This window comes from Rattus norvegicus, chromosome 2, assembly GCF_036323735.1.
Source record: "Rattus norvegicus strain BN/NHsdMcwi chromosome 2, GRCr8, whole genome shotgun sequence".
Lineage (NCBI taxonomy): Eukaryota > Metazoa > Chordata > Mammalia > Rodentia > Muridae > Rattus > Rattus norvegicus.
The window spans coordinates 222,566,663-222,581,020 of NC_086020.1; the positions used below are offsets into that span (position 1 = coordinate 222,566,663).

At 45.4% G+C, this 14,358-nt stretch overlaps 1 protein-coding gene across 9 annotated transcripts in view; it reads right to left on the reverse strand.

Annotated features, from left to right (window-relative positions):
- Positions 1-998: 998 nt before the first annotated feature.
- Positions 999-14,358, reverse strand: part of Sgms2 (sphingomyelin synthase 2) — a 74,144-nt gene continuing 60,784 nt past the window's right edge. For all 9 annotated transcript variants that reach the window (XM_039102450.2, XM_039102451.2, XM_017590934.3 and 6 more), the window contains 3 exons: positions 9,404-9,557; positions 4,085-4,251; positions 999-1,572 (listed from right to left, as the gene is read on the reverse strand). In XM_039102450.2, the coding sequence (XP_038958378.1) occupies positions 1,369-1,572; positions 4,085-4,251; positions 9,404-9,557 (525 nt within the window). In that variant the 3' untranslated portion in view covers positions 999-1,368. The remainder of the gene's footprint in view (positions 1,573-4,084; positions 4,252-9,403; positions 9,558-14,358) is intronic.

Consider the following 14,358-nt stretch of genomic DNA (forward strand, 5'->3'; position numbering starts at 1 on the left):
ATTTTGAATAATCAAGGCTGACTAGCTTACAGGGGTAAACCCAGGGATGCTCTCTAGCCCATGTCTACGTGAGTGTTACTGCCTCTCACTGGGTCACTCCTCCCCATGCTGTCAAACTGTAGACCTTTATCTAGAAGTTCCACAAACTAATCTTCCAGTAGTTAAGCAGTCTAGGCAGGCACTACGCAAAGGTGTCCCAGCACTGAGTTAACCTTCTAACTGAATCAGATGTTCTTAAATCCACCAGACCTTAGAGATCCAGCTTTTCACCGAAAGACGGTTGTCCCCAGTTCCTATGTGGCTGTAGTTGAGAGCTGATGCCAGCGGCACGTTTAAGTGCAGCACCATGTGTTCTGCGCACAGGGTGAAGTGAAATCGCTCTGTGGTGGTATGTGCCCTAAGGAGCGCTTGGGGGTGTCTTGCTAAAAGGCAGGGAAACAGAAAACCTTCAGGATCCATCTTGTGCTCCCTGCGATGCACCAAAGTAACTGAAAAGAAACTGTTTCCATAGGATGTTTCTCTAGGTTCTAAGAAGAAACACATCATGGCCAGGCCGAGCTAGCAGGGGAGCACAAGCTCGTTCTGCAGTGTGAACATCCGTTCACACTCGTGTTTCAGCCTGTGCTGGTGCGGTTAACAAGCCCTGGGCGGCACCTAATGTGTATAGCAGGAAAAGCCCCCTGCTTCCTGTGTATCTGCCACGGACACTCAAAAGTGGAAAAATCCACAAAAACCCACGGGTGTGTCATTTTCACACATCCTTGCAACACTCCTTCTTTAAAAAATAAAATTACCAGGTTAAAAAAAAAACAATAAAAGTCATGCATAGTGTACAGGGTTGGGGGGAAGGGTAGGGGATACCAGACATCACCCTAACCTTCCCCAAGAGGGGGCAGAAACTAAGGGTGCGTGACCTTGACCCGCCTATGGGTCACCCTCACTAAGCTCCGTGGTGGAAACCCACTCCCATCACCAACTGACTGTATTTACACAGTGGCTGTATATATCCGGACATTTTATTCAAAACATTAGCAAACTCTTCTGACCTTGAAGGGAGGAAAAAAAGCAATCTGGAAAGAGTGTGGAAGTGAAGGAAGATGAGGAGAGGCTTAGCGTGTTCTCTTTTGCCTCTGCAGAACTCCAGCTTGGGGCCTTGTCCTCCCTGAATGGAGAGCTACAGGAAAATATATGTTTCTTGGGATGAATGAAGAAAAAAAGCCGAAAGGTAATACTTCACTGCTCCAATCTTTTGCATAAAATTTGGTCCACTTCGTTTCACCAGTCAGTTCTCTGAAAATAAATAGGAAGCTGTGCCTTTGGTTACAGCACGGACTCTTTGGGTGGAAAAGCGGCTGTCGTGTCGGCCGCTCAGGTAGACTTCTCATTATCCTCCCCGATCTTCTGGACTCGAGAATACTTTTTGCACGATGACTTGAAGCAGCCAGGGGGCCAGGACAGCGGCCAGGAGAAACAGCAAGGAATGGAGCCTTGCACATTCTTTTCAAAAAAATAGAAGATGGGGAACCACCAAGCCCGAGACAAGAAATTAGTCTGGGAAGAGACCTTCAAGTTCTGTAAAGGGAGACAAAATGAGAGAAGGCATTGTTTATGGATCTGGTTTAGATTTCTCAATCACATGGCTTTTTAATTTTTTTAGTGGTCACTTAGCAGGTGAACTGAAATGAACTACTCCAGCAGTAACTACTGTCCTGCCTTTCCCCCAGCTCTGTGTTGACCTTGGTCCCCAGGTCCTTCCCTCTGTGACTTGTGAGACCTCTGCCTGCAGTTCCCCAAGGAGGCGGCTCAGGGATAGATGTGGCATTCAGCAGAAGTGTTTTCAGGATGTGCTGTGGTCAAATATAAGGGCCAAGCCAGACTGAGAGGAGAACTCAGAAGGGTGGGCATGTTCGAGAAGAAAGATGGAGACAGCTATTGGCTTGGGTGTCAGGAAGCATCTAGAATGACGTTTAAGAAGCAGCAGAGTACCACAGAGTGAGCCACGGAGCAAGGGAGCGAAACAAAGGGATCCGAAGAGAGGACAACTGCCGGTGCACACCAAAGGTTCTGTGTAGATCTCTCAGCAATGACAGATCTACTGCTTATAGATCACACACACACACACACACACACACACACACACACACACACACGCGCACACACACACACACTCACATACACACACACTCACATACACATACACACACACCACACACACACTCACATACACATACACACACACCACACACACTCACATACACATACACACACACTCACATACACACATACACACACACCACACACACACACCCCACACACACCCCACACACACCCCCACACACACTCACATACACACACTCAACATACACACACACACTCACATACACACACACTCACACACACATACACACACACTCACACACACTCACACACACACTCACATACACTCATATATACACATACACACATACCACACACTCACATACACACCACACACATACACACACCACACACACACTCACATACACATACACACACATACACACACCACACCCACACACATACACACACACACCACACACACACACTCACATACACACACACTCATATACACACATACACACACCACACACACACACACACTCAACACACACATACATACACATACACACACCACACACACTCACATACACATACACACTCACATACACACACATACACACACACCACACACCACACACACACTCACATACACATACACACTCACATACACACACACCACACACCACACACACACTCACATACACATACACACTCACATACACACACACCACACACCACACACACACTCACATACACACACACATACACACACACATACACACACACCACACACCACACACACACACATACACACACACATACACACACACTCATATACACACATACACACATACCACACACACACATACCACACACACACCACACACTCACATACACACACATACTCACATACACATACACACACACACTCACATACACATACACACCACAAACACACACTCACATACACATACACACACCACACACACACTCACATACACATACACACACATACACACACCACACCCACACATACACACACACACACACACACACACACACACCACACACACCACACACACAGAGCACATCACATCACCACCACCACCACCACCACGGGGAAATCTATTCCAAGATAAATCATGGTACACAGACCAAGGTTAGAAAAGCCTTTGATGGTTGTGGGGTGGGGTGGGGAATGATGAAGCAACCTTGGGCTCAAAGTGAGAGAAGAAGAAAAATGAGGAGCTTCCCAGAATGGCAGTAAGGGGGGGGGGCGGTGACAGTTGAGTAAACACTGTAAGGATGAATGGGTGAATAAGGGGGGCCCTCTTGAAGCAGAAAGGAGAACAGAAGACAGAGGCTCTACTACTGATCACCCCAAAATATAAGCAGTGAGGCAGGGGATATTTATTACCAAGCTGCACCCTAATGCTTCTATGAGAGGGTTCTTAAGTTCTCCGTTAGTATATAGGCCTTCAGCTCTGGTTTAAGCCAGCTGAACTGGCAAGGCACACTGTGTGTAATTTTACAGCGTTTGCAATCCTCACAAAGCATGTATGCTTGTGGAGCTCTTTGCTGTTGCCTTTATTTATTTATTTATTTTTTATATTTTATTTATTTATTATATATGAGTACACTGTAGCAGCTGTCTTCAGACACACCAGAAGAAGGCATCAGATCCCATTATAGATGGTTGTGAGCCACCATGTGGTTGCTGGGATTTGAACTCAGAACCTCAGGAAGAGCAGTCGGTGCTCTTAACCACTGAGCCATCTCTCCAGCCCTGCTGCTGCCTTTAAAATAGGCAGCAGCGACAGTAGGTTTAACTGAACTGACCAAACCATACAGCTGGGTGGCAACAGCAGTCCTTCCCATACACACACACACACACACACACACACACACACACACACACACACACACACACACCCGGCACATGAACGACAGACAATCCTCACCCGAGGATCTTCGAGGCTCTCACCTTTTCATTGGCCATGGAGTGGTACCACCAAAACAGCCGTGTTGTGATGTAATACGCAATGATGACATCGACCGTGTAGTGTTCGTGCGCCACGAGGATGCAGACGATCCCAGCGGCGCTCAGCAGCCAGCAGACCAAGTGGTACCACCAGAAGTGACGAGGTGAATCTGCACGGTGGGAGAGAGCAGAGTCGACAAGATTCCAGAGGTGGATGGATGGACAGACTGACTGACTGATGGGGGTCTGGGGATGGAGCCTAGGGTCTTACGTCCTCCCACTGAGCTACGTCTTACAGTTGCCCCAATAACCTCACTGTCAGTGAACTGCCTCAGTTTCCCCAGGCAGAGAGAGGGCAGAGCGAATCCCATTAGTATGTACGACAGTCACCCTCAGAGGGTTGATGGGCATTGAGATAGTCTAGAGCTTGCCCACCTTCAATCATCTACTCAATGAGGAAGAGAATGGGCTTATTATTAGGTTCGTTAGAATTGGCTCACACTAGCTCACAAACATGATCTCCACTGGAAAGAGAAATAATAAGCCCCCCGCCCCCCAAAAAAGGTCTATGAAAATAAGGGGACAAATTTAGAAAGAAGGGCTATTTTGATGGCTTAAGTTTGCTTTAATCTCCTCATGTGGGTATCTGTGGTAGGGAATGTCACTGTGGCAAGCAAGAGTTGATTCGGGGGGCTGGAGAGATGGCTCAGCGGTTAAGAGCACTGACTGCTCTTCCAGAGGTCCTGAGTTCAATTCCCAGCAACCACATGGTGGCTTACAACCATCTGGGATCCAGTGGGATCTGATGCCCTCTTCTGGTGTGTCTGAAGACAGCTACAGTATGCTCACATACATGAAATAAATAAAATCTTTAAAAAAAAAAAAAAGAGTTGATTCGGGGCCATTATACCATTGCTGACAGCATGGTGCAGCTCTCCCAGGGAAAGCTCTGGTTTCTTGGCCTCTTGCTGACCACTGACCAACTGGGAGAGAACCCTGGCATGCATAGAGATAACGCGGTCACGGCCCCAACTGGTCCTTATGTCGTAAGTGTACATGACAGACATGGCCGAGGCAGCAGCCTGCCCCTGGTTATCTGGCCATCTGGCACTGTTCCTTTTCTTTCTGCTTTAAAGCTTTACTGGCTCCCAATAAAAGATTAATGATCTAATAAACTGAAATCAATTTCATATTAAACACTGTTTACATTCATAGCGACATACGTGCTCAACTGTAAAAAAAAAAAGAAATGGCGGCAGAGCGAAGGGTAAAAGGCTGACTCCCCACAACTGCAGACAACGACCTACAGGGTTATTGTTGGTGCACAAAGTGGTTGTTGGTAAAACAGTTCCAGGGGTTGGGGATTTAGCTCAGTGGTAGAGCGCTTGCCAAGCAAGTGCAAGGCCCTGGGTTCGGTCCCCAGCTCGAAAAAAAGAAAAGGAAAAACAAAACAAAACAAAAAAAACAAAAAACAAAAAACAAACAAACAAACAAAAAAACAGTTCCAGTTCTGTGTGGTACGACCAGTTTAAACTTATCTCCAGCTAGTTTAAAATAAATGAGACTCAGACTTATGATTCTTTTATTTGGCTTTGACAGTTACTGGGGTTAACCCTAATCCAATCTTCTAACTGCTGGCCTGGCTACCTCCTCAGCAGTGTACCCCGGATACTTGCAGTCTCTCCTGGCCATGTGCTCAGGGTCGTCTCCCCTCATGGCAGCTTCCTCTTCTCTCTCATTCATCCTCCCCTTCTTTCCTCTCTCTCCTCCAACCAGGGTCACTCCAACCCACCTACCTCTAATCCCTCCAGTAATTGGCTGTGGCCAATTTTTTCTAACCAGTAGTTTTTAAATCAAGGAACAAGGTTTGCACAACAGAGCTTGTAAAGAGGAGAAGTCGCTCGTAGGTCTAGACCTTTCCCTATAGAATTTAGCATCATAATACACAACAACAAACCAAACCTCAATGGTTGTGTGAGTCCCAAGTTGAACCATAACCCTGTATTGTGTTCTCTCATTTCGTGTTGTTCCCCATCAGTTCTTAATTACATCAACCCGCTCCTACATTCTCCAAGATAACTCACAGAATCCCAGGATTTATAAGCCAGGAGAGGCTTCAGGGGCCCAGTGCAGCCCAGTGGCTATTGAATTAGGACACTGAAAACTGAGGCAACTCTGAGGAAGCTAAATGCACCCTCCAGTCCCCTGGCCCCAGTCCCCCTGAAGTTTCACATCTGACCTACTTTTCTGCATGTAAGCTGTTGGGGACTTATTAACAGCTCAAGCTGGGCACAGTACAACTATTCTGCATCACGAATCACCAGAGGTAGAGCTGAAATGGGTGAGCAGTAGCTAAGGGGCCGGAATGGCTATTTTACTACTGGCAGCATTGAAAATGTTTTCCCCCCCAAGGAATTCTGGGAAACCCTCATGTGTTCTACGAAAATGCATTTTATATGATGCTATGTTGAGACCACAACCCACTGTCCTCTCTCTCCCCACCAGGAATAAGATATTTTATTTTTTTCTGCTATTTATGGTTTTGAGAAAGTGTCTCAACGATGTAACCCAGTCCAGCCTTAAACTAACAATCCTCCTGCTTCAGAGTCCTTAGAGCTAAGACTATCCACATCCAGCCAGGAGAAGCTATTTTGAAATCAAAATGGCCAGTGGGAACCCTGTTTGTTTGCTCATTCTAGCTAGAGGGATAGCGTCAAGCAGTCCCAACAAAGGGACTGCATTGGTCTGTGTTCGAGATCTCAGCAGAGCTGGACTCAGTTCCGTGGCAAGCACTACTGATGATAAGGTATTAACAGCCATGGCTGGCGTCTGCAGGCACGATTTTTAAAGAATCCAAGCTCCAGCGAGCATGTTGGTCCAATTCAGCCTTTCACATTAACACACGAAACAGTCCTGGTCCAGTACGCTCTCCCAACTGAATTTGAATGCACTTTCAACAAGAGCACTAACAAGGGAAGATCTGAATGATCGGAAGGCAGGAGAGTGGTCACGTATAGGCGGCATAACTTTCAGAAGCAGACTTTCCAAGGGGATCACAGAGCCACAGCTTACTTAGGGAAACAAGCCAAGCATGACTCAGCCGGTGACTACAGGGCAGGTGAATACACGGAGCTCCCTGTTTCCAACAAGGGCCAGGGTTAGAGCTGAACTTAGGTTAGGTAGGACAGATCTGACATTTTATTTGGCATCAAAAGTTGTTGGAAAAACTCTATTTTTCCCATGACATGTATAAATTTATACAACTTAAAAAAATCACATCATGGGAGAAAAGTCACTCCATATTGTATATACACTCAATTCCAACGTGCTTTTCTACTTTTCTTTTTAAGGGAAAGCAAGAATGGTGAGAACAAAGCCTTGTTTATTAATAAATTGACCGTCCTGTAAAATCAGACAACTTGAATGGACTTCTCTTTCTCTTTTGCTTCCTTCTTTGTGTGTGTGTGTGTGTGTGTGTGTGTGTGTGTGTGTGTGTTGCATGTGTGCACATGCTCATGTGTATGTCTGTATAGGCTGGAGAGGTCAAGTGTGTTCCTCAGTTGTTCCTTGCCTTATTGTTGGTCTCTCGACAAATTTGAAGTTTACTGTGGGGGTTTGAATAGGAATGGCCACCATAGACTCACGTGTTTGAATGAGTGGCATCATTAGGTGATATGGCCCTATGGGTGTAAGTATGGCCTTGTTGGAAGAAGTGTGTCACTGTGGAAGAGGGCTTTGAGGCTTGTATATGCTCAAGCAGCACCCAGTGTAGCACACAGTCTCCTCCTGTTGCCTTTGGATCAAGATATAGAACTCCTGGCTTCTCCAGCACCAAGCCTGCCTGCACACTGCCATGCTTCCCACCATGATGATAATGGACTGAACCTCTGAAACTCTAAGCCAGCCCCAATACAATGCCATTTCACTCAGCTCTTTAGATATTGAATAAATTGATACTATGTTCCCTGGGACGGCTTCCCTTCACTATTTCCACACACGGTGCCTTTACCGTGACATGTAATACCTACACGCCCATCTTCTGTAAGTTTCCCATGATGTACAGATTGTAGAGTGAGCCAATGGCCTAGAAAAATGAACCTTCTCTGGATGGAACTGCCTTGGGCAAAAGTTAAAGCCAGAACCATTAAGAAGATATGCCATAACTAATAATTATATATCAGAACCTTGGCCACCAATATAGTGAGGAGTCCCGGGGGCTTATGAAGAGATAAGGTAGCCCATCCTCCAACACACTGTAGTGTACACAGACATAAGGGATAGGTGCAGAAGCCCACTGGGCTTTTAATGAAAAAGTGAGAAGAACTCCATATAGAGCTCAATCTGTCTGGATTAACAAAAAGCAAAAGAGGAGGGGGATGCAAGAGATGGGGAGCCCCTCAGAGGCAGGTCTGTGACTATGATGGTCTGAATGAGAACAGCCCTCATAGGCTCCTGCACCTGAATGCTTGATGCTACTTAGGAAGGATATGGGGTGTGGCCTTGTTGGAAGAGGAAAAAGTTAACTACTAGAAACATTAAAACAACAAACTACCACAAATGGAAGGGCTTTACATCATGGGAACTCATTGTATTCATTTGGAAAGAGATTTCAATTTCTTGCCTGCCTGTCTCTTAAGGAGGAGATGTTCTACAAGATGCCCTAGTGCTGCAGAGGATGCTGGGAGATGATGACACAGGAATTAAGTAGGACAAGAGATATGGATAAACTTGAGGAGATACACATGAACCATTGGGAACCTTAGAACACAAGGGTCTGGCAAATAAGTCAAGGCCACTTGTCCTTGTCTCTAGAACATACTGGTCTTCTTACAACACAGTTATCCTTTCATTTTTTTCCTACTTTATTCCCCCTTCCTGAAAAAAAATTTGAGTCTCACTTTATATCTCCCGCTAGCCTATAACTCACTATGTAGACCAGGCTGGCTTTGAACTCATAAGATCTACCTGCGTCTCCCTCCCAAGCTCTGGGATTAAAGGCATGCATACCATATTTGACCTGTTCTTAGTCCTGATATTAAGAACTCCATGCCTCGAGAAGTACTAAGGAAGAAAGGGAGATGTTTGGGGGCCTGCTAAATGCTAGAAAGAAAAAACCCCACAAGACTTTAGGTCACATGACTATGTGGCAAGATAAAGTGCCTATGTGTTAGGTGGAATGATAAAGCGCATGCGTGCATGGAGTGTTTACATCCTTCTCTCTCAGAATCCAATCCCAGCAGCACAGGGAGCCCATCCCTGTCAAGGCCCCTGGACCCCGCGCACCACAGCAGTCAGTTCAGGGAGGAATGAACGGTTACTTACATTCTTTGATGAACAAGTAAGTAAGTGTCAGCACAACTGTATGGCCGCTGAAGAGGAAGTCTCCACACAGGATGTGTGATCCCGTGATGGACAATCCACCACCAGAAAGCAACCGGAGAATCCGTTGTATTTTTGCCTGAGAGTCTCCATTGAGCTGAGGGACAGAAGACACACAGGGATGTTTACAAGGTGCTCGAAATCATGCTTCAGTTGGGAAAGCCATCAAGCTGTGCTGTTTACCTTTTTAAAATTTTCCTTGTAGCATAAAAAGTCAAATATTTCAAGAGGAAACTCCTCAAACTAGATTCTCCTCACTATGTCGGTCGGGTTTATTGGCATGCTTTAAATTATTCATTATGTTACTAATAATATGTTTTAGTGGTGTTGTGTGTCCTTGGGCAAGGCTTTTAAAAATATTAATAACCAATGACTTCACCACTGTGTGCTAAAAAGCAGATCAGAGCGACTTTGTTTCCTTTTGGCAGAAGGACATGAGGATCTGGGGCCATTACCATCTGAGTATGCTCTACACTGCCACTATTAGTACCTTGCATTGAGTGGTAGCATTGAGTGTGCATATGGCCCCATTAGTGTCTGCCGGTAACACCGTCACAAGAAATTCACCTCATCATTGAAATAGGGTTGGAAGGGACAGATCAGGGATTCAAAGCTTTCAAAAGGCTTTTAAAACTTTGACTGGGAAAGCATATCACAAGGAATCTTAGGTCTCCACAGGAGTCAAGAGTCCAGAAGCCTCTCTAAACCACAATGTTGTCCCAAGAAACAATGACGGGCTAGGGCAAGAGTGTCAGGCAGTAGCTTAAAAACTATCTCCTATACATACATGCATACAAGCAAGAGCGAGTTAAAATATGAGGCATGAAAATTTAGAAGAGAAACGGAGGGTTGGATGGACAGTTGTAGGGCTTCCTAATACAGAAAAGTCAATGTAGGGTATCTGAGAAAAGTACTCAGGAAGGCATCACATGGTGCTTTACATGAAAGAGACACACAGGAAGACTGGTACTGAGTAGTCATTTATGACCTTGGGGACAGGTTTGTGACATGTCTTCAATGTACTCAGCTCTGCTACTTCTGAGCCCTGGCCCCTGAAGTGAGGCAGTCCAGCCACACCAGTGGTTAGGATAGGGCAAACACCATCACATGGACACATGATTGTAAAGGAAGGTATACACAGATGGATGGGGAGAGCCTTAAGGCAGGTAGAACACCATCCCACCCAGTACAACAAGGGACCACATCTGTCCAGACTCTCTGCCTGAAACATCTCCCTTTAGGGACCAGAAAAAACCCTCATTTAAAACATATTACTGACCTACCACAGAATGCTACTTGGTTACTAAGAGACCTGTGCAAAAAGGCAAGCATACCACAGTTGGCTTGGTGCTTCCTAAAGCACTAAGTAGAAATGACTCCAAACTATTAGCATAGCGAGGGACTGAAGGCTTCTAAGACATTTTGCTTTAATGTTTGCTTCAAGCATGCCTCAGTGGCAAAAGCAAAACGAGTCCCTAAGAGTGGACAGCCTTACTATGATCCAGATAAACATCTCTCAAGTGTTTAAGGATTACTTCCATGGTAGCACGGTGGTGCTATTAGGAGACTGCTCTTAAGTGCCAAATGGTGGCAAAAACCTTTGATCCCAGCACTCATACTATGGAGGCAGAGACAGGCAGGTATCTGTGAGTTCAAGGCCAACCTGTGGTGGTGGTGGGAGACAGAGATGGAGGGAGGAAGGACAGGGTACGATATGGAACCTTATGGGATGCCTTAGGCTACCTGTGGTGAACCACGAAGATCTGGGGGACACTTTTTATCCCTCTTTTCTTCTTCCTGGCTCCCTTTGCTTTGTCACTCATTCATATGTTGCCTTCTCACAGGCCTGAAGGGTTGTGAAGCAGACCCTTTCAAAATGTGAGCTAAAGCTGGTTATCATAGACATTATATTAACGTGGAAAAAAAATGAATAATCCAGCTCACGAGACTGCCAAGTAACAGGTGACTTAGCTCACCTTGAAGGGAGCAATGGAGTCCAAGGGCAATGCCCTAGGGGAAGCCAACACATCACATGACTGACTTCAGGCCTCCTCAGAAAGGCATTTGGTCAACTGTATCGTATAAAGCACCATGCCCTGGACATTAAAGCTACAATACAACTATTTGCTTATTATCAGCTGCCTATCATCCTTTTCCTGTCGTGAGACTGGCACAAAACCATCCACAATGAGAAGAAATCAAAAGGTCTCACGTGATGCCCAAGCACTGCCTCCCCAGACTGAAAGGGCGGATTCCCCTTCATTTCACCCCTGCCCACCTGTCACGACTCCACATCTCTGAAGGGAGGAACATTTAAAGTCATCAGGCTCTCTCTACTTGGGGTCGGATACCCCGAGGTCTGAATAAAGTAGGCTCCTAGGTCAAACTTCGTGTTCCTTCTGTTCAGCAGTGTTGGTGTATGACAGTCCCCACCCTCGTCCCATATACAGTTTGCTCTCAGAGGTCTTGGTTGCAGTCGGCTACAGCCTGAAAATGCCGAGTGGACAGCTCCAAGAAATAGTTTACATTTTCTTTTTGTTTTTAAGCTTCAACTAACTTTTATTATGATATATTAATATCTTCCTCATTTTATCATTAGTCATTTTAATTGTTTTGCTGTGCCTAGTTTATAAATTCGATCAGACATACATATTTGATTATATATATACATACATACATACATACATACATACATACATACATACATACACACATATGTACATACACACACACATAGGGAAACTGTATACATGGTGTTCAGTGCTATCTGCAGGTTCAGATGTCCACTGGGCATCTTGGGATGTGCCTGCTGTGGAAACAGGAGACATTGCACGTGGATTTCTGGTGGCCTTTTGTTGGGTACAGTTATTGAATAGAGAAGCAGACTCTTTTTGCTTTTCTTTCCTGTTAGTTACATTTATTTATTTGTTTATTTTTTATTTGAGTGTGTGTGTGTGTGTGTGTGTGTGTGTGTGTATGTGTGTGTGTATGTGAGAGAGAGAGAGAGAGAGAGAGAGAGAGAGAGAGAGAGAGAGAGAGAGAGAGATGCAGATATGTAGAATTGGGATGATAACCTATGGGTATTGATTCTCTCCTTCTATCATTGGGTCCTGTGGGTCCTGGGGATTGAACTCAGCTCCCTGGTCTTGACAGAAAATGCCTTTACATGCTAAGCTATCTAACTGGCCCACTCTGTTAACTTCTTATCCCTTCAGCCCTATCACTGGTAACCCCAAAGTGTGGGAATATGCTTTGAAAATGCTACACAGAACTCTGGGAGAAGAAAGAATGAAAAGGAGGGAAGTTACAGGGCAAGCCTGGGCAGGGAAGGGAGGATAGTGAGCACTGGGACTGGAGGATGACCCCGATGATCTTGCCTAGGCCTATCGCAGTCACCACATACCACACAACACTATTTCCCTACATTTCCTTGTTTCCAGACGTCAGTCTATGCAGCTGGCTGTTGGATATAAAACCAAAGCTGCAGAAACCCGAGAAAGCCGCATGAATCAAAACACCCAGATTCATAGAGGCGCCCCCACTCTTAATGATTCCTCCAACTGTGACTCCCATCCTCCTCACAGAAATAAAGAGCAGTCCAAGCTGTAGAAGCCTGACCTTCACCACTGTCCTTTCACTAAGCAAAGCCCTGTGGCCCGCAGCTCGACAATTTGCAGAGCGAGAGACCTTAGAACTCTCAGCCCTAAACGGGATGTCTCCATCAAATCCCTCCCCTTGGCGCTTAGGGAACCGTTCAGAAGAGAAGGCAGAAAGAATACAATAGCCAAAGGGATGGAGAACACCAGGGAAACAAGGTCTTCTGAACACAGCAGAACTGATGCACGCATGAGACTGTGGCTGCATGCACGGGACCAGCAGCGGTCAGTATCAGGTTAGAGCCAAAAGGAGAAATGGATGTGTGGCCCTACCCTAACGTCATAGACGCTATCTCCAACTGATAGCCACTTGCAAGCAAGGATTTAGTCTCCTCCAGGCTCAAACTCCTCTTAAGGGTAGGCTGTATGCCCAGTAGTAGATGCCAACAGGAACCAAATGGCTTCTTTGGTGGTTTCCTATCTCATAATGACCAGTTCAGGGTTAAATCCATTCATTCTCTCTCTCCCTCTCTCTCCCCTCCCTCTCCCCCCTCTCTCCTTTCCCTCCTCCCCCTCCCTCTCTCTCCCCCTACACCCTTTCTGTGTATATATTGTGGTTTCTTGTTTTGAGTGTTTATGGAATTCTTCAATATTCGAACAAGTGGTTCTCTGTGTCTATCTCTGTTTCTTTTGCCTTTTCTTGGGCCCCTTTCCATCTGTTTGCTTTGCTTTGCTTTGTCCTATTCTGATGTGTCTGTTTTTGTCGTATTCAATATTATATATATATATATATATATATATATATATATATATATATATATATATATATATTCCTTAGAAGCATGCTTGTTTTCTAATGAGAGACAGAAAGGGGGATATGGGTGGGAGGGGAAGTGGGGAAGAACTGGAAAGGGTTGAGGGAGTGGTTATATAAAAAGAAAAATCTATTATCGATAAAAGGAAAAAAACACAGAATACACCTGTATACATTTTTCAATTAATGAGAGAGGGAAAAAAAAGATTTAAAAAGAGGAAAAAGAAAAGCCCTTTGGCCATCTTTAGCCATGGTGAGGGAAGGAAAGCCAGCCTCAAAGCCCCAAAGCCAACTTCCAGGGGAAAGACATGTCGCCGTCTCTATACAAGATGACTTAGAAAAATGACATCCTCCCACAACTAAGCCAACTTTTGCCTAGGCACAGTAAGAAAACAGACATCTGGCTGTAAACCAAAGTGCGGATGCATGCACTGGCATGCGTGCACACGGGTATGTGTAGCAAATCGTAAACAGTGGACGTAATGAAA